The sequence below is a fragment of the Brachyhypopomus gauderio genome, chromosome 6, assembly GCF_052324685.1.
Source record: "Brachyhypopomus gauderio isolate BG-103 chromosome 6, BGAUD_0.2, whole genome shotgun sequence".
NCBI lineage: Eukaryota > Metazoa > Chordata > Actinopteri > Gymnotiformes > Hypopomidae > Brachyhypopomus > Brachyhypopomus gauderio.
The window spans coordinates 6,602,499-6,623,147 of NC_135216.1; the positions used below are offsets into that span (position 1 = coordinate 6,602,499).

Below are 20,649 nucleotides of genomic sequence, written 5' to 3' on the forward strand. Positions count from 1 at the left end.
GACTCATCTTAAGTTCCCCATTGCACCAGGGCGCAGATAATTTCCAACACGTATATTTTTAAGACTTTTAATTTATAATCAAAACAAATACCGTAGCTTTTGTAGAAACTATGGTAAAGACATTTTGTTCGATAGTTAACATACAGTATAAACTGACACAATACTGTCTTGCCTTTTTACAGTAATAATAATTTGTGAATTTGGCACTTGACCAGTTGCTGTTTTGTACAATTCATACATTGCAATTGCAAAACAAACAAAAATGCCACAAAAACTTATGAATGAGTCTTAATTTGGATTTTTTAAAAACTCTGATTTTTTTCACACTTCTAAAATCAGAAGACGTAATATTTTCTGCTGAAAAGTCAGTATTTGCATACCGAGTTTCTCGGCCTTCGACAAAACTAAAAGGTTCAGTGCTAGGAGGATTCAAACCTGGCCACGCCCACTGGATACATCTGCAAGTGTTCGTGTCCACGTTTTAGTTTGAAAGGAGTTATCAGCACGTGTATCTTTGCCTGACATTCTCTTTAGCTGAAGGCTCTGTTAGCCTGGAGATTGTGCTCCTGTAAATACATTTACATGAACTGAAAGTTACAGTTTACATCATGTGTACACCATTTTCATCCCTCGTGTGTGCCAGCACTCCTATAGCACGGTTAGTGCTGATCGAGGTGTATACATAGACTAATTCATACACAACACATAATGAAAAATATGCACACACAACCACACGTTAAAGCATCGGCGCACAGTCACAGATGCAATCACAGTCTTCTGACACAAAGATTCAGTTGGTTAAAAAACCCGATTGGGCTGGTATAAGATATTCCAACAAACTGGATATTTTTTTCTGATTCACACTTGGTGACTGCAAACGATTGAGCCAATCCCAGTCTCACAGAATAAAGAACAGTGTATGGTACATAATTCAACTGCATGCACACACATGCACACCGAGGTTCAACTGAACACAGAGCTGTTCGTCTGGGGACGATGTCGTTTTAGTGGATCTATGACTGCAGCAGGTTGCACGGTTGTTGACCCGCATCTGAACAGGAATGAGAATGGCCGGGTGAGAATCTAAAAATCACGCACAAAATATGTGGTCTTTATCCTTTCTTGACCTCAGTGGTCCTACTGAAACGCGAACGTATTATACATTTCATAATTAGATCTGTACTGAAAAAAGAAACATACCAAAAAAAAAAAATTCTCAGTGACAAAACCGCCACATTTTCACAAAGTAATATCATAAATACATGATTGTAAGACGTCCATCTTGTAACTCTTGAATGAGAATGACAAGAAAGGTACATGTCAGAAGGTCGGAGTATCCTGAGACTCAAATAAATCTATAATCCATTTTCAATAACATCACTGCTAGGCCTGGTACTATAAGTAGACTGAGATTTCAACAGATGACTCTGAGGTTCCTAAGCTTGTGTAGTCTAATTATAGTATTGTTTTGTATATTTGTTTTGGCTATTTTAGGTTACTTCATTTCTTCATGATTTTTTCTTCTTATGACCATTAAAATGTATTTATGATTTTATAGCCACTTACTAAAAAAAACAAAACTTAAAAAGCCTCATCTTGACAAAAACAGTGTAACCCCTCTGCACATTTATCGGACTAGAAACTTAAAATGTTATTGGCTGGAGAATCTGTCTGCTTTTTTTTCACCATTGACAAGAACGACAAAGATTCTGCAACTTTTTTCTGAAGTGGTGCCTGGTGTGAATGTGTTTGCAATCTTTTCCCTTCCTCGTCGTGAGGAAGAAGTCTGGTGAGAGACGCCGTCTGGCCGTCTTTCTGACTGGCACTTGCTTGGCAGGCAGCTGAGGGCTGCTAGACTCCATCTCATGGGCAGAGGGCGCCTACACCACACGGCAGCCACATCTTCTTTCACAAAAGTCCCAGACCAAGTCCACAAGGGTTGTTGTTGTGTTGTTGTTGTTTGGTTAATTGAATCATTGATCCTGTTTGTGGGAGTGTGAGTAGCCTTGTGCTGTACATGTGTGTACACACACCTACACAGAACAGTGTGTGTGTGTGTGTGTGTGTGTATGCTATTTTCAGTCTTTAAAGCACCAGGCCTGTTCCCCAGGATGATCAAAGCTTTGCCTCTGAAGATTGGGGAGCTGATCTAATGTGAACTTAAAAGGAGAGTTTTCTGTTTCAACAAGGTCTGGGCTGCAGGGGGCGCTCTTCTGCTTTACTGACCAGCGCTGCTGGGATCACACTGCAGGAGTCGCACAATGGATGGGTCATTCTTCGCTCCTTCCACAAACTCCTCCAGTGACAGCTTACCTGGAATCAGGAGCACAAGGTCAAAGGTCAACCGTGACTCAAAACCCAAAATGGAGTTAACGGCAGGGAAAGGGGCTTGCGTGGTCTTTGCATATAATAGATCATTCTTCACATTAGCTCAGGTTAGAAAAATCAGGGTTTAAGAGACTGTGTGTGTTTTTATAGCGCAGTCATGTTTTCTTCAGAGCCGTACAGAACATAGCAGGGGAGAGTTTGGTGTTGGGAGTGAGGGGGAGAGAAAGAGAGAGAGAGGGAGGGAGTGAGGGGGAGAGAAAGAGAGAGAGAGGGAGAGTATGTGGGATGGGCCCACCGTCACGATTTGTGTCCATCTGGCGGAAGATCTTGTCTGTGCGTTTCTCAGGTGTGGACTCATCTTCTGGCATCTTCATGACGGAGGACACCATCTTGTAGATCGCCTGAGAAGATGAGAGGGGACAGCAGAGCTCAGTGGTCTGCTGACGCTCACATTCATCTGCGTCTCACGTGTCCCCTGAGGAGGGAGAGGAAGAGGATGTGCACGTCGCTCCTGTGGTAAGCCAAGCAGCAAGCACGGCCTGTAAATGTCACAGCATTCTAGGTAATCATTGCTTTTACAGTGACGAGTGTGTGTGTGTTTTTGTGTGTGTGTGTGTGTGTGTGTGTGTGTGTGTAATGAACCGTCTGTAAGGATAAATTTTCTCCAGCTACACTATTCCTGTAGGAATAGCAGCTTATCGAGTTTCAAGGTAAAGTCAGACTGATGAGAAAAAGAATAAAAAGAATGTGAAACAGAAAGGCTGCTGGTTTACGTAACAGCCTGAGACGTGTCTGCTCACGCAGAGGTACAGCACTGGTCTGGACTTCTCTTCACGAGCCCTTACTACACAAACACCAGCAAACACCAACTCAGAAAACCTCAAAAATGGCTTCTCCCTGGAACACTATGTCAGTGAGTGTCCCTGGTGTTGATGGAGAGTGTCTGGTGTTGGGAGAGAGTGTCTGGTGACCCATTTCAGCTTGTTATTTTCCTTTTAGATCAAACTTTGGAATGTTGGTGTTATTACTGTTTGCCTCTCCCAACACGCTCTTCCAACACACTCCCTCAACATATTCTCCCAACACGCTCTCCCAACATCTCATCATCTCCGTTTTCCTTCTCACTGGCTAATGGCATGAGGTGGCAGCCCAAGCCGCTTTGTTCCCTGCCTAGATGTCTAGACGCTGTGGATCACTGGTCCATTAGAGGCAGCCTGGCGCTGGTTCCTCCCTCTCTCGCCCCCCCTGGGGGAGTCAGCCTGCGCTCCGCTCTCATCGGTTCTGCTGGTGTTAATTGGTCGTCTAAAATGGTTCCCGCGTGGCACGGAGCCATTCTCCCTCCTACGCCTGCTCTAAGCGACATTGTGATGGCTGGCGCAAAACAACAACTGCAAAAAATAAAAACACTTAGCAGGTGTCAGTAAAGCAGCTGGAGTTCTGATATAAGATTAAACGCTTGTTGTTGAGGTTCGAGCCCACACTGAATTCTACTCTCAGCTTTGGGGACTCCAGACTGTGTTGCACCTGCTTGAACACCCCCGAATCCACTGGTGAGTTTATTACCAGGGTCTGAAATCAAGTGTCTGCGCCTTTGCTTAAGGGTGTGTGTGGGCGGAGTCCCACGTCATTTCCAGACAAGCAGCAGGGACCAAATCTGGAAAGTCTGAGATGACGGCGAGACCAGTTTCAGGTCGTGACGGGTGCATTTCAGGTCATGACGTGCTTCTTGGGGCCGTACGAGACAAACGTACGAGACAAATGTACGAGACAAACGTACGAGACAAACGTACGAGACAAATGTACGAGACAAATGTACGAGACAAACATACAAGGGCATGACAGTTAGAGCGTGATGCGGAGACAAGATGGAGACGAGAGAGTGAGTGTGTGGACATGTGAGTGCTGTGTGTGGGGACGAGAGAGTGAGCGTGTGGACATGTGAGTGCTGTGTGTGGGGACGAGAGAGTGAGCGTGTGGACATGTGAGTGCTGTGTGTGGGGACGAGAGAGTGAGCGTGTGGACATGTGAGTGCTGTGTGTGGGGACGAGAGAGTGAGCGTGTGGACATGTGAGTGCTGTGTGTGGGGACGAGAGAGTGAGCGTGTGGACATGTGAGTGCTGTGTGTGGGGACGAGAGAGTGAGCGTGTGGACATGTGAGTGCTGTGTGTGGGGACGAGAGAGTGAGCGTGTGGACATGTGAGTGCTGTGTGTGGGGACGAGAGAGTGAGCGTGTGGACATGTGAGTGCTGTGTGTGGGGACGAGAGAGTGAGCGTGTGGACATGTGAGTGCTGTGTGTGGGGACGAGAGAGTGAGCGTGTGGACATGTGAGTGCTGTGTGTGGGGACGAGAGAGTGAGCGTGTGGACATGTGAGTGCTGTGTGTGGGGACGAGAGAGTGAGCGTGTGGACATGTGAGTGCTGTGTGTGGGGACGAGAGAGTGAGCGTGTGGACATGTGAGTGCTGTGTGTGGGGACGAGAGAGTGAGCGTGTGGACATGTGAGTGCTGTGTGTGGGGACGAGAGAGTGAGCGTGTGGACATGTGAGTGCTGTGTGTGGGGACGAGAGAGTGAGCGTGTGGACATGTGAGTGCTGTGTGTGGGGACGAGAGAGTGAGCGTGTGGACATGTGAGTGCTGTGTGTGGGGACGAGAGAGTGAGCGTGTGGACATGTGAGTGCTGTGTGTGGGGACGAGAGAGTGAGCGTGTGGACATGTGAGTGCTGTGTGTGGGGACGAGAGAATGAGCGTGTGGACATGTGAGTGCTGTGTGTGGGGACGAGAGAGTGAGTGTGTGGACATGTGAGTGCTGTGTGTGGGGACGAGAGAATGAGTGTGTGGACATGTGAGTGCTGTGTGTGGGGACGAGAGAGTGAGCGTGTGGACATGTGAGTGCTGTGTGTGGGGACGAGAGAGTGAGCGTGTGGACATGTGAGTGCTGTGTGTGGGGATGAGAGAGTGAGCGTGTGGACATGTGAGTGCTGTGTGTGGGGACGAGAGAGTGAGCGTGTGGACATGTGAGTGCTGTGTGTGGGGACGAGAGAATGAGCGTGTGGACATGTGAGTGCTGTGTGTGGGGACGAGAGAGTGAGTGTGTGGACATGTGAGTGCTGTGTGTGGGGACGAGAGAATGAGCGTGTGGACATGTGAGTGCTGTGTGTGGGGACGAGAGAGTGAGCGTGTGGACATGTGAGTGCTGTGTGTGGGGACGAGAGAGTGAGCGTGTGGACATGTGAGTGCTGTGTGTGGGGACGAGAGAGTGAGCGTGTGGACATGTGAGTGCTGTGTGTGGGGACGAGAGAGTGAGCGTGTGGACATGTGAGTGCTGTGTGTGGGGGATATGTGTGGGTGTTTTGGGGAGGTGGCCAGAAATTCAACAGGCTTAAGTGCGGTAATGGGAAAGTGTAACCTGAATCCTGGCTTACAGCTGACAGCAGAAAAAGCCTGTTTGAGTAGCAACTGCTGTGGCCTGTTGTCAATATGACACTGAAACCATGTAGAGAAGAAAAGGGCACAAAATATCACAAAATACAACAAAATCACCACAAAAACACTACAAATGTTTCACAATAACACCACAAAAAACATCACTTTCTTTGTTGTTTGGTTCTTTAGCATTTATCTCTCTCTCAAACACACACACACACACACACACCTATACACAGACACACACACACCTGCACGATCTCCAGCATTTCAGCCTTGCTAATGTAACCGTTGCCGTCCAAGTCGTACATGCTGAAGGCCCATTTAAGCTTCTGGTCCAGTCGCCCACGGGAGGTGATGCTCAGAGCGATAATGAACTCCCTGAAGTCTATCGTCCCGTCTCCGTTGGCGTCGAAGGTCCGGAAGACGTGCTCGGCAAACTTGGAGGCGTCTCCGTAGGGGAAGAAGTTGCCGTAGATCTTCTTGAACTCCTCCATGGTGAGGGCACCGCTGGGACAGTCTCGCAGGAAGCCCTTGTACCACTCCTGGATCTCCTGCTCGCTGAACTCTGTGCTCTCCACCAGATCCTGGATCGCCTCAGGACGAAGTTTACTATTCTGCTTACCCATGACAACAAATGGGTTTGAACTGAACACACAGAGAGAGAGAAAGAGAGAGAGAGAGAGAGAGAGAGAGAGAGAATGATGTGAGTTCTGTATATGGACTGCAACCTTTTACCCTTCACTGTAACTCCTTAAGAACACTGAGATATCAATTACTATTGAGCTGTCTGTTGAGCCTTTGCCAAAATAGAAATAAGCTGTGAGTGACAAGTCAACTGAACACCAAAATAAAGAAACCTCACACCGTCACCTCAGCAGGAAACACACGCGGCTCATTGTGAGATGCACGCAGAATGTTCAACCACGGCTAGCCCGTGTTCAACCCCCAGCACTTGTGGAAATGTCATGACCAAACACACCCGCACCCAGCCTCCACCCCACCTATCTGTCAACTGAACTTTCCACTGCGTGCACACACACACACACACACACACACACACACATACACACACACACATGCACACAAGCAGCTGCACCCGAATTCATTTCCTGATGCAAATCATACACCGCAACCTGTTTCTCTATGTGCGGAGACGTTATGAGCATCAGGGGAGGGAGGGGTACGTACAGAGCAGAATGAAATTGTGGCAAGAGACATAGAGATAGAGATAGAGAGAGAGAGAAGGAGAGAGAGAGAGGAGAGAGAAGGAGAGAGAGAGAGAGGAGAGAGAGAAGGAGAGAGAGAGAGAGAAGGAGAGAGAGGAGAGAGAGAGAGAGAGGAGAGAGAGAGAGAGAGAGAATGCCACAATACAAAACAAGAGACATAAAGACAGAGATAGAGAGGGAGACGAAAAGAGTTAAAGAATATCATAAAAACAGAGTCAACAAGACAGACAGACAGGCAGAGAGAGAGAGAAAGAGTGGAGGAGGATGGGGGGGGGGTAGCAGACATGGAGCTGCGTTAAAGCAGAACGCGGAGGCTGAAGTGGCTGGTAGAGCAGAAACACTTCGTCAAGCCTCCGTCAGCCTCTGTTCCTGTGTGTCTGTCACCGGTGAGTGTGCAGGAACAGCCTGCGTTGGTGCGTCTGCACAGACGACATTATCCTGTCTGTCTGCGTAGGAACGCAGAGATGACCAAAGGGCAGCAGAGATTTCGCTTCAGACACATTTCTATTTTTACGCCTTCAGATTGATTTAATAACTAAGAAACACTAACGGTAGCGAATAAATAGATGAATATCCCTGTACAAACTGTAAAAACCTAACTTTAGACCAGTGCACCAGTAGAATGTGCTTCACTCATTTTTAATACCTGTTGGACCACAAACCATGAGCCAATACCTGTTGGATCATGACCAAGAGATCAGATGGATCTTCCCTCACACAAGCATAGACATCACACATCATTTATTCTGGCTCTCAGGGCATAATAGGATCTAACATTAACAGAGGTGGAAAGAGTACTGAAAAATTGTAATTGAGTAAATGTATCATTACTTTGCCTAAAATCTACTCAGAGTAAAAGTAAAATTACCCATCTCAAAATTTACTCGAGTAAAAGTACAAAATTACTTCATTTAAAATGTAATTTGAGTAAAAGTTACTTAGTTACTTTCAGTTATTTAATGCATGGATGAATCATGAACCAAATTCAGCACAAGTTGTTTTAATAGATTTCAAAGCGTATTTAAGTGCACATCCACACTTGCAAAAAGAACAGCTGGGCTCAGGAACATACTTCCTCACAGCACATGGACAGTCACAACCTGTACCATAAAGTGCAAACAATTTTCAGTCCTATTGTCCAACGGACAACACTATGATAAGAATAAAGAAATTTAAATTACAAATTATTCAAAAAACAAAATGCACACAAAATTAAGTGCCCACAAGATGCCACAAATCAAACTAAAATGCAACAGCATTCCACTACTCACAATAAAATGTCCACAGGATCCCACAGAACCTGATAGATAGAAGATTTAAAGATAGAACAATCTCATCCTTTTGGGAAAAAAGTGCACCAGATTACAACCTGATTATGAGACAATGGAAAGGGCGTGCGCAAGGCAAGGCCATGCAATTGGCCTTTAGTTCTGGGACTCAGAAGTTAAAATTTCTGCCTGCATTTAATTTTTCACCATCAATATTTTTTTACTCAGTAATGTGAGTGCGTTCAAATGTAGTGAAGTAAAACTACTTGGGTCAAAATGTACTCAAGTAAAAGTAAAAATTACATATTTCAAAAACTACTCAGAAAATTACAAATTACTCATAAAAAGTACTCAATTACAGTAATGTGAGTAAATGTAATTAGCTACTTTCCACCCCTGAACATTAAGTGATCTTTAATGGAGAATTTCCACGGATGGAAATTTGGTAAAGAGTGAGCTGAATCTCCTCCCAGCACGTCCATATGCGTCAGGGATGAGAGGAGCTTAGTGAGATGAAATCCTTCAAGGCTGAAGACTCTGAGCAACAGATTACTGCCGCACACAATCCCCACGTCCACCGACCGCCACGGCCGTGTAATGATCATAATCATACATGAAAATTTCATGCAGAGGAATTTGAGTGTGTATACGGAAAACTATGCACGTGTGTATATTTCCATGCATGCAAACACGAGTGGCCAAAAGCCATATTTTCACTCTATTCAGCTCAGCGTGGGTCATGTGTGTGTCATGTACACCGTGTGCTTGGCTAGAGCCTCTCCAGGCCAACGCCGGTGACCCCGACCCCTCAGACCCCCTGACCCCGACCCCTCAGTTGGGTCAGCATGTCACTTCCTGTCACGCTCACATCAACTCAAATGTCCTGACCCCCACGTCCACTCTCACGTCCCTGTCTTGTTCTACACAGCTCAGAGAGCCAGTCCCTGTGTCCACAAACACGCCAGGCTGTCTACCACACGCCAGGCTGTCTACCACATGCCAGGCTGTCTACCACACGCCAGGCTGTCTACCACACGCCAGGACGTTCTCAGCTGTCCAACATCCTGCTCCATCACTGCAGAAAACCGCCGAAGCAAACCGCCGTCGACAGGCAGCGTTTTAATCGCTTAATGGATCCGCACCATTTACATAACGAGGCACCATGTTGTCATGGTGACAGACTTTCTAATTTGGCTATTAGTGAAGCGGAGAGTAAATTAATTTGCAACTTCTCAGGTTAATCAATTAATGGGCGTCTGCAACAATGGGGCCTGAGCTTTTGAATGAAACAGAGAGCGTGATCACGCTGTCTCCTAGTCAGGTGCTGTGGTGTGGGCCCACAGGCTCCGCAGAAAGAACCGTCAACGCTACCCGACCCGATCTGTCGTTCCCAGGAACCTGCACCTCCTCCAGCAGTGACATCACAGATCCCTCGATCACTGATCCCAGCTCAGGCTGAGGTCTCGTGTACCAGCCCGAGGTTGCAGGACCAACCATCACGGGACCGGCAGCTCGGACAGCACTATCTCAGAAGTACCCTAAGGCTCTTAGTCTCCGTGGTGACACCGTGGTTAGGCAACGTGATGGCAACAGGCTGCTGCTGGTGGATGGGAGGACACCTGTCTCCATGGTGGGAGAGACACAGGTGATCGTTACGACAGAAGGGACAGCCAATCCACACGACCAATATAGACAGAGGGCCAATAGTGAGCAACCATCAATAACCAATCGTGAGCAATGACTCAATAATGACCAACGACCAATGATGCCTTCACTCTGGCTTAATTAAAAACACTCAATCTTTGAGGACATAAGAACATATACCATGACCACGAGCAACTCCAGCTGATAGTATTAAGAGTATTACTCAGGTAAAGTCACCTCTACACACATACACACACACTTCTACGATTTATATCGACAACATTGTCCAGATATAGTTTATGATATGGTATGGATGATAAGTACACAGCAACACGCCTTTGTTTTTAACACAGGTTAAAATGGAAGTGTTTTCTATTGCGTGTTACATTGCAGTAGTACTGCCCGTTAAAACCACAGACAGGAAGGAACCAGTCGACACAGCGTATAAAAACTGCCCAGATGTTGAGGGAATACAGTTCTTCTTCAATAGATGAGAGGAGATATTAGTGGTGGGAATACACTCTTCATCCGGCCCATATGATCTCCATTAAGGCAGAGCAAACCATTATTATGACAGGCTGAATAGGGATTACAAGAGGCGAACACAAACATATAGAGTCTGATGAACAGCATGACAACATCTGTTGACCAGGGAGGGTGAAAAATGTCAACAACGTCATACTGGGAGGACAAAAATGGACTCTTCTCCCGTGTCGTTCCCAGAATGTAACCCTCCCCCCTGTTGTTCCCAAATAGACTCTTCTTTCTCCCGTTCCAGAATGGACTCTTCCATCGCAATGTTCTGGCCTGGTAGACTGTGAACACACAGAGTTGTGGCCTGGTGTTCCAGGCCAGGAAGAGGAGTGTTGGCCTTGAGGGGCGGGGCTTGCTTATGACACCTGGCACAGTCTGTGACTAGAATTGTAAAAAAATACAGCACGAACCATATATATCTTGCATTCCAGCAGATACCACTGGTACAACGTGCCATTTCCTAGATTCTGGACCGCGGTGCAAACATTCCAGCAGCTGGAATCATGCGTAATGGCAACACAGCAGACCCACCCGGTCGCAGACGTGGAGGTGACCCACAATGCCCCAGCACGGCTCTGTTTGTCCCACTGCTCAGGACCAGAGGCGCCATGCTGGGGGTCTTTCTCCGGGGCCCTGCCAGTCGGCTTGAGTGTTGGCGGCCAGTGCAGGAGGGAATGGGGGGGGGTCATTCCATTGGCCGAGTCTCCTGATTTTCCCAGCATGCCCCAAACATGAGGACCCATCCAACATACACGGACAGATCCGGACTCTCTCCCCTTTACTCTGATAATCTAGTCATTTGGCAAGTTCCATACAAGAAGAGCTTTGACGTAATTTGACGTAATTCAGTGAGCTGATGAAATTCATGGTATGGAAAATGAGCTCTGAACACACAGGAACACTCAACAGATCCACACTGAGCAAAGCCATGACGCTCTGTCCAGGCTGCAGGAGGCCAAGGCTGAAGACCACGCTGGATCACTGAATAATGGGCTGCTTTCAAATCATGTTTTTTAGTGAATAAATAGAATAAATGCTGTAGCAAAGGACATATTTCATTTAAACCTCTTACTCATTCTCTCTCTGTCTCTCTCTCTCTCTCTCTCTTTCTCTCCCCCCTCCCTTACCCACCAACTGCAAGTTTTCACACTTATATTTTATGGTGTTTTTTTCAGGGATCTCTGTTCCTCAAATGACTGATCCGTACAGAATCTGCATATGGTCAGTTTAAGGCCTTTGAGGGCTGTTTGGTTTAGTGCAGGGGGACTATGTGAAGTCCAGAGGCTTGTCGTCCATGCAGGTGACACCACACTGCCGGTCACTTCCTTTTCACCTCAGCCTCCAGTTCCAGGTCAGGACAGGACGGGACAGGTCGGGACAGGCCAGGACAGGTCAGGACAGGTCGGGACAGGCCAGGACAGGTCAGGACAGGCCAGGACAGGTCGGGACAGGTCGGGACAGGCCAGGACAGGTCAGGACAGGCCAGGACAGGTCAGGACAGGTCGGGACAGGCCAGGACAGGTCAGGACAGGCCAGGACAGGTCGGGACAGGCCAGGACAGGTCAGGACAGGTCAGGACAGGTCGGGACAGGCCAGGACATCTTGTGCATTGCTTACACAACATACATGAGATCTTATGTTTTATCCTATAGGGTCAGCTTATCCCTACTCTGCACCTCACACTAATCCACAGGAGGGAGACTGAGGGATGAACAGAAATGAGAGAGAGAGAGAAAGAGAGAGAGAGAGAGAAAGGGGGAGAGGGGAGAGAGAGAGAGGTTGGGGGAGAGAGGTGACAGAAGGATTGAATGCCATGCTGTTACTGTAGTTAATATCAGAGCTACTGGATTATAGAACATTTAACTAAAGAATGAATGAGGGTTTCCTTCCAACAGCAACACAACCTGATCGTTGTAACAAGGTTTTCTTATGAAATACTTTGTCTTTTTCAAATGTCAGCCATGCCTAAAATAAACACCTAAATACCTCTGTCTGCAAGGATAAATTGAAGTGATTTTGCTTGAACAAACAATTCTAGAGTACACACACACACACACACACACACACACACACTCACACTCAGAAACCACACACTGAGAAAACCATTCAAAACCTGCCACCAGATGCTACTGACTGGATGAGGAATATGTCAAGGTGGGAGAGGGGTAGAGGGGGGAGGCGGGGCTGGGCAGAGGGGGAGGCGGGGTTGGGGAGAGGGGGAGGCGGGGCTGGGCAGAGGGGGAGGCGGGGCTGGGGAGAGGGGGAGCATTGAGCATTGTTAGCATTGAGCTCCTCCCCCAGGCCTCCTCCCACTGCACCACCATCATCCCGCAGCACCTGTCCGACAGGTAAACCCCAGGCCACAGTCTTCAGGCGTCCCACCACAGCACACCCTTGGTGTACAAATACTAGACGAATAAACGGGAAAGATCACAGCGCCAGTTTCTAGATCAACCTACGTCATTGTGCAACATTCTCACTATATAGCTACTACAGATATAATAGCCTCATGCATATAGACATGTTGCCTAGCTATTTTACCATAATGTCACTTATTTTGATTTATTTTTAGATTCTGACATAAAATAAAGCCGACAGTTCTATGTTTAAGACCAGACGTGTTCAGCTTGACTGTTAACATTTAAATGTGAACCTCAGTCCGAACCATCAATCAGGGACTAAAATTAGCATGAACTCTGGGTAAACGACCCACCCATGACCCTGATGTGACCCTGTCATTCTGAGAGTCTGAGGCTTCTGTGAGAACAGCCTGCAGTTCAGTGTCTCCACTGACTACTACACGTGACGACCGGACTCCAGCGCAAACCGCTGGGAATGGGGGGGGGGGGGGGGTCAATATTTGCTTGGGTCATATTTTTAGAACGCAGCCTAAGAGAGGCTTATGTCAGCCATCTCCCCGGGACCTATCCATCACTGTGCAATCGCTGCAGGAAGGATATTAGCCTTGGGTTCATTATGTCTGAAACCAATGAGCAAAACCATTACACTTCCCAGCAGTAGAAGTGTTCATAGAGACAACAGCTCATGATCCATTGTTCTTTATGACATTTTATGCACCCCACACACACACACACACACACACACACACACATATACACCGAGCATCAGAATGGGGAAGAAAGGCGATTTAAGTGACTTTGAACATGACATGGTTGTTGGTGCCAGACGGGCTGGTCTGAGTATTTCAGAAACTGTTGATCTACTGGGATTTTCAAGCGCAACCATCTCTTGGATTTACAGAGAATGGTCCAAAAAAGAGAAAATATCCAGTGAGCAGCAGTTCTGTGGGCGCAAATGCCTTGTTGATGTCAGAGGTCAGAGGAGAATGGAAATGTTTATAATTTTACCTGTCCTGTATATGTCCTCATACAGAGCTAATTTTCCCTGTTTCATTTCTCCACATGGCTGCCCGCCTGCTTGAGGAATAATGAGATGAGGAGACCAGCGATCCATCCTGAGCCAGCCACCTCCTGCCTAACCGGATGCATACATCATGATGGACATTATTACATATTTTTCCTTTTCTTTCTCTTCTTTCTGTCTAAATTGTTGTTGTTGTTGTCATGGTGACCGGTGTCGGCCAGAGGAGGATGGGTTCCCCCCCTGAGTCTTGGTTCCTCTCAAGGTTTCTTCCTCATGCAAAAACTAGGGAGTTTTTCCTTGCCACTGTCACCCTTGGCTTGCTCACTGGGGGCTTGGACTCGGCACTTGTAAAGCTGCTTTGTGACAACAACTGTTGTAAAAAGCGCTATATAAATAAAATTTGATTGATTGATTGATTGAGAATGGCCAGACTGGTTCCAGCTGATAGAACAGTAACAGTAACTCAAATAACCAGTCGTTACAACCGAGGCATGCAGAAGAGCATCTCTGAACACAACACGTTGAACCTTGAGGAGAATGGGTTACAGCAGCAGAAGACCACACCGGGTTCCACTCCTGTCAGATATGAACAGGAAACTGAGGTTACAATTCACACAGGCTCACCAAAATTAGACAATAGAAGATTGGAAAAACGCTGCCTGGTCTGATGAGTCTCGATTTCTGCTGTGACATTTGGATGGTAGGGTCAGAATTTGGCATCAACAACATGAAAGCATGGATCCATCCTGCCTTGTCAACGGTTCAGGCTGGTGGTGGTGGTGTAATGGTGTGGGGGATATTTTCCTGGCACACTTTGGGCCCATTAGTACCAATTGAGCATTGTGTCAACGCCACAGCCTACCAGAGTATTGTTGCTGACCATGTCCATCCCCTTATGACCACAATGTACCTCTTCTTCTGATGGCTGCTTCCAGCAGGATAACGCGTCATGTCATAAAGCGTGAATCATCTCAGGCTGGTTTCTTGAACACAACAATGAGTTCACAGTACTCTAGTGGCCTCCACAGTCACCAGATCTCAGTCCAATAAAGCACCTTTGGGATGTGGTGGAACGGGAGATTCACATCATGGATGTGCAGCTGACAAATCTGCAGCAACTGTGTGATGTTATCATGTCAATATAGACCAGACTCTCTGAGGAATGTTTCCAGTACCTTGATGAATGTATGACATGAACAATTAACAATTAAAGTAGTTCTGAAGGCAAAAGGAGGTCCAACCCGATAATAGCAAGGTGTACTTAATGAAGTGGCCGGTGAGTGTGTATAATAATGCACCATCCTTCATTACAAACGCACGCAACCTCCTGGTCCAGACGAGCAGAGGCACACAGCACACACAGCACTCTCACCTGTGAGCTACACGCTCCAGAGTCAGCACCAGACAGAAATGAAAGGTCTTCTCGTAACCGCACCAAAACGCTGAATCAGTCAAGCGGAAAAACCACACTGGCTCATCCACAAGACAATGTAGTTGAGCGTCTCTGAAACAACCACGCCGGGCCCGTGAAAGACAACAGCATGAGAGCGTGAAACCCCCCCCCATCTTCATCTGCCTCATCTTCATCTGCCTCATCTTTATCTCCTTCATCTTCATCTCCCTCAGAGACCGTCAGCTGTTGCTGGGGTGGGGGGGGGATTTTCCATATGGCTGCTTTATCTCTTTCTTCAGGTGCATAAAACAAAAGAGAACCAAGAACAGCACGGGCCCTGAGGCTCAACACACCCACACACACACCCACACACACACACACACACACACACACACACACACACACACACACACACACACACACACACACACGTGTCCACACACACACCCACACACACAGACCCCCCCCCCCACACACACACGTCCACACACACAGACCCCCCCCACACACATCCACACACACAGACCCCCACACACACGTCCACACACACGTGTCCACACACACAGACCCCCCCCACACACGTCCACACACACAGACCCCCACACACAGACCTCCCACACACACACCCACACACACAGACCCCCCCCCACACACACCCACACACACAGACCCCCCCCCCCACACACATCCACACACACAGACCTCCCACACACGTCCACACACACAGACCCCCCCCCACACACATCCACACACACAGACCTCCCACACACGTCCACACACACAGACCCCCACACACATGTCCACACACACAGACCTCCCACACGTGTCCACACACACAGACCCCCCCACACACACATCCACACACACAGACCCCTACACACACGTCCACACACACAGACCCCCACACACGTCCACACACACAGACCCCCCCCACACACAGACCCCCACACACATGTCCACACACACAGACCCTCCACACACATGTCCACACACACCCACACACACGTCCACACACAGAACCCCCACACATCCACACACAGAGACCCCACACACACATCCACACACACAGACCCCTGCACACATCCACACACACAGACCCCCCCCCCCCCCCCCCCCACACACACACACCCACACACACAGACCCCTACACACACGTCCACACACACAGACCCCCACACACGTCCACACACACACACACACCCACGTCCACACACACACAGACCCCCCACACACGTCCACACACACAGACCCCCCCCCCCCACACACACACACACAGAACCCCCACACACACGTCCACACACACAGAACCCCCACACACACATCCACATACACACACAGACCCCCAACACAGAACCCCCCACACACAGAACCCCCACACATATCCACACACACACAGACACACACCAACACACACAGAGCCCCACTCTTTGTGCAACTCCCCGGCACCAGTCACCAGTCAACACTCTCTATGTTAAATGTTCACATCCTACTTGTCACCTGCTGTCCCCAACCACCCCACCCCAACACACCCACCCACACCCACCCACACCACCCACCCCCTCACATCACCCACACAACACCCCCCCACACCACTCACCCTCCTCACCCCACACGTCCTGAAGCAGTGCGGCTGTACAACATACCTGGGCCAGTTCGATTTCAGCTCTACACCTTTTGGACTGGGCAGTACGCCGCACTTCCACTGGCACTTCCACCTCTCTCCCTCTCTCTCTCTCTCTCTCCCTCTCTCTCCCTCTCTCTCTCTCTCTCCCTCTCTCTCTCTCTCTGTCCTTTTGTTTTTCTCTTTTTGTCAGTTCTATATCCGCTGAAGCTGAAGTTTGCAGTTGCCGTACAAAGGAGGAAGCAACACACAGTTCTAGCCTCAGACACACCCCTTCCTTTCTTTCTCTCCCCATCTCTCTCTCTCTCTCTCCCTCTCTTTCTCTCTCTCTCTCTCTCTCTCTCTCTCTCCCCCTCTCTTTCTCTCTCCCTCTCTTTCTCTCTCTCTCTCTCTCTCTCTCTCTCCCCCTCTCTCTCTCTCTCTCTCTCTCTCTCTCCCCCTCTCTTTCTCTCTCCCTCTCTCTCTCTCTCTCTCTCTCTCTCTCTCTCTCTCTCTCTCCCTCTCCTCTGAGTGTCTGCAGGGACTCACTCAGCTCTCACACAGTACTCACGTCTCTCATCTCCCCCACATTACATTCATTATTTCTCACACACCTGCTGCTTTCTCTTTGTCATCTAGTTCCCCCTCCCACCCACCCCAGTCCTGTCTCCCCACCCAGTCCTGTCTCCCCACCCCGGCCCTGTCTCCCCACTCAGTCCTGTCTCCCCACCCAGTCCTGTCTCCCCACTCAGTCCTGTCTCCCCACCCCAGTCCTGTCTCCCCACCCTGGCCCTGTCTCCCCACTCAGTCCTGTCTCCCCACTCAGTCCTGTCTCCCCACTCTGGTCCTGTCTCCCCACCCCGGACCTGTCTCTCCACCCTGGCCCTGTCTCCCCACCCAGTCCTGTCTCCCTACCCAGTCCTGTCTCCCCACCCAGACCTGTCTCCCCACCCAGTCCTGTCTCCCCACCCCAGTCCTGTCTCCCCACCCCAGTCCTGTCTCCCTACCCAGCCCTGTCTCCCCACCCCAGTCCTGTCTCCCTACCCAGACCTGTCTCCCCACCCAGACCTGTCTCCCCACCCAGTCCTGTCTCCCCACCCCAGTCCTGTCTCCCCACCCTGGCCCTGTCTCCCCACTCAGTCCTGTCTCCCCACCCAGTCCTGTCTCCCCACTCAGTCCTGTCTCCCCACCCCAGACCTGTCTCTCCACCCCGGCCCTGTCTCCCCACCCAGTCCTGTCTCCCCACCCAGTCCTGTCTCCCCACTCTGGTCCTGTCTCCCCACCCCGGACCTGTCTCTCCACCCTGGCCCTGTCTCCCCACCCAGTCCTGTCTCCCCACCCAGTCCTGTCTCCCTACCCAGTCCTGTCTCCCCACCCAGCCCTGTCTCCCCACCCAGTCCTGTCTCCCCACCCAGTCCTGTCTCCCCACCCAGCCCTGTCTCCCCACCCAGACCTGTCTCCCCACCCAGACCTGTCTCCCCACCCCAGTCCTGTCTCCCCACCCAGTCCTGTCTCCCCACCCAGACCTGTCTCCCCACCCAGTCCTGTCTCCCCACCCCAGTCCTGTCTCCCCACCCAGTCCTGTCTCCCCACCCAGCCCTGTCTCCCCACCCAGACCTGTCTCCCCACCCAGACCTGTCTCTCCACCCCAGTCCTGTCTCCCCACCCAGACCTGTCTCTCCACCCCAGTCCTGTCTCCCTGACAGGTTTACAGTGCAGACCTTTTGTACAGTCACCATGCAGAGCTGCACAGCACTTCACAAGGACAAATAACGAGGGGGGGGGGAAGAGAGAGAGACAGAGAGAGAGAGAGAGAGAGAGAGAGAGTGAGGGGTGGGTGAAACAAGGCTAAGCTACTTCCTGCAACTCGAGATGTTGAGTGCTCTGACTGCATAGTCATCTGTACTGTGAACGAAACACGTCCTATTAGGCAGAAAGCCCATCACACACAAATGAAATATTTTGAGAATGTGCTGCAATATGCTCCTTTACACAGACAATAACTGACAACAGGGAACATTTGAATTTACTATTGTGCATTTGCTTCTGTCACTGGAGGTGTAACAGTAGTGGAGATGAGATGACTGGAGGTGTAACAGTAGTGGAGATGAGATGACTGGAGTTCCTCCCCTGAAGATCCTAACAGAAGCTTCTTTTCTTTATGGCTTAACCCAGAAACATCCCAGCAGACATCGCACTGACAGTGCATACCCATCTCTCTCTTTCTCTCTTTGTTTCTCTCTTTCACATACTCTCCTTGTCTCCTTCCCCCCCACACACTTTCTTTTTCAGACTCTCTTTCTCTCTCTGTCTCTCCCCGTTTCTCTTTGTCCTACTCTTCATCTCATTTCCGTCTCTCACCAGGCAGGAGTGAGAGACAGAGAGAAGAGAGGGAAACTACAGGCCTCCTTCTCTCTCTGGTTATCTCAACAGCTTGGGCAAGATAAAGAGGTAGAGAGAGAGAGAGAGGCAGCCAGATAGAGAGAGAGAAAGAAGAATACAAAACAGAAAGAAAAGCTGTAACATTGTGCTCATGCTACAGCTGTTACTCTTCCATACCGTTACTTCTTAAAAGCTCCTGTTGCTACATTTTCAAAATTCTTTACCCTTGCAGTGGTGTTTTCCAGTGTTGTTCCTCCTTCTTCATGATATGCAAGTGAGGAGTACACCCCCCCCCCCACACACACACACACACACACACATGCACGTGCATAGACGGAAAGGCAGAGAAACTCACCTCAAGAAGGTATACTGTCCCTGTGCCGGCTGGGTTTCACACGTCCATAACCCAGGAGGGAGCGTTGGTGGGAGGGGCCTCAGAGGGAGCAGTGGTGGGAGGGCCTTCAGAGGCTGGTGTGCAGGAGGGTGCGGACAGCAGCAACAGGTAGCAGCGGCGACAACCCAACGCACTGCGAACAGCTCGAAACTCCACGATACTCAGTGGCTGCACTCAGCCCTGGGCTCAGCTCCCAGCACCAAACCGCCTCCCCCTATGATGTCAAAGCCCTTGGTCACATGATCCCACTCAACAGCCTATGAGAGCCACCGTTTCCTTGGAAACAGGAACTCAGCATTCACGGCGGCTCCCGGTGGGCTGACTGCTGTTTTCTGTTCACTTCTCACTCAACTGTCACGTAAGTAAATCAAACAGAGGGTTAAAAACACCCCTTACAAAAAACACACCACACTGACAAACTTCCAACAGTTTTGTAGGGACAAGTTTTCATATCACCGTCTAACACGTGCATTTTGCACAGAGAAGGTTTTATTATTCTCTGCTGAAGCCACTTCTGGTAGCAGCGTGTTCGCTTCTCAAACACAGCCCCCCCCCCCCACAGAGCAGACGCCCGCCTCACATTGAAAGCCACGCTTTACTTAAGGAGATTAAACCTCGTTAACTTTAAATCACAGGAGCGTCCCCTCCCCCCTTCTCAGAACGGCTCTTTAAGGCACAGAGCAGGATGGCCTGTTGAGTCAGACAGCTGCGTGGTTGAGGTCTGTGGGCTCACTGCTGGACAAACACCCAGACACAGGGCAGGGAGCCAGGCGAGGGGGGGGGGGGGGGGGTTACTGCTGTTATTAAACATAACACCACACCCACGTGCAGATTTACATAAAACATTTTTTGCATACATTCAAAGTCCTGCATATGGATATGAAATGAATGGGCGGTCTAACCTGAAGCACACGGGGGGGGGGGTCTAGTAGGGCGGAGATGCACATTCATTCAGTTACACCTGCAACACACAACAGGCTCAGAGACCATTTCCTCTGTACGTTACAGCATGCAACACACACACTGCGTTGAGAGACAGAGTCTGTGTCCTGAGGTGTCTCCTGCGTCTCT

General features: G+C 49.3%; 1 protein-coding gene across 3 annotated transcripts; it reads right to left on the bottom strand.

Annotated features, from left to right (window-relative positions):
• Nucleotides 1-53: 53 nt before the first annotated feature.
• ncaldb (neurocalcin delta b) lies at nucleotides 54-19,777 on the bottom strand. Of its 3 annotated transcripts, none has more exons than XM_077008338.1 (4): nucleotides 19,540-19,777; nucleotides 6,002-6,398; nucleotides 2,624-2,729; nucleotides 54-2,313 (listed from the first exon to the last, which is right to left on the bottom strand). In XM_077008338.1, exons 2-4 carry the CDS (start codon nucleotides 6,377-6,379, stop codon nucleotides 2,219-2,221), a joined length of 579 nt encoding a protein of 192 aa, XP_076864453.1. In that variant the 5' UTR covers nucleotides 6,380-6,398; nucleotides 19,540-19,777; the 3' UTR covers nucleotides 54-2,218. The 3 variants fall into 3 exon arrangements, with proteins under 3 accessions (XP_076864453.1, XP_076864454.1, XP_076864452.1); XM_077008339.1 differs by lacking the exon at nucleotides 19,540-19,777 and adding an exon at nucleotides 16,846-17,038; XM_077008337.1 differs by lacking the exon at nucleotides 19,540-19,777 and adding an exon at nucleotides 6,624-6,754.
• Between the last annotated feature and the right edge of the window lie 872 nt (nucleotides 19,778-20,649).

Bases quoted from the DNA above. Each gene is read 5' to 3' on its own strand.
- ncaldb (XM_077008337.1), bottom strand. From the start codon at position 6,649: ATGAGCCGCGTGTGTTTCCTGCTGAG. The intron at 6,399-6,623 runs GTGACGGTGTGA...CTGTGTGTTCAG, and splicing joins CGCGTGTGTTTCCTGCTGAG to TTCAAACCCATTTGTTGTCA. The intron at 2,730-6,001 runs GTGTGTGTGTGT...TCATCTTCTCAG, and splicing joins AAATGCTGGAGATCGTGCAG to GCGATCTACAAGATGGTGTC.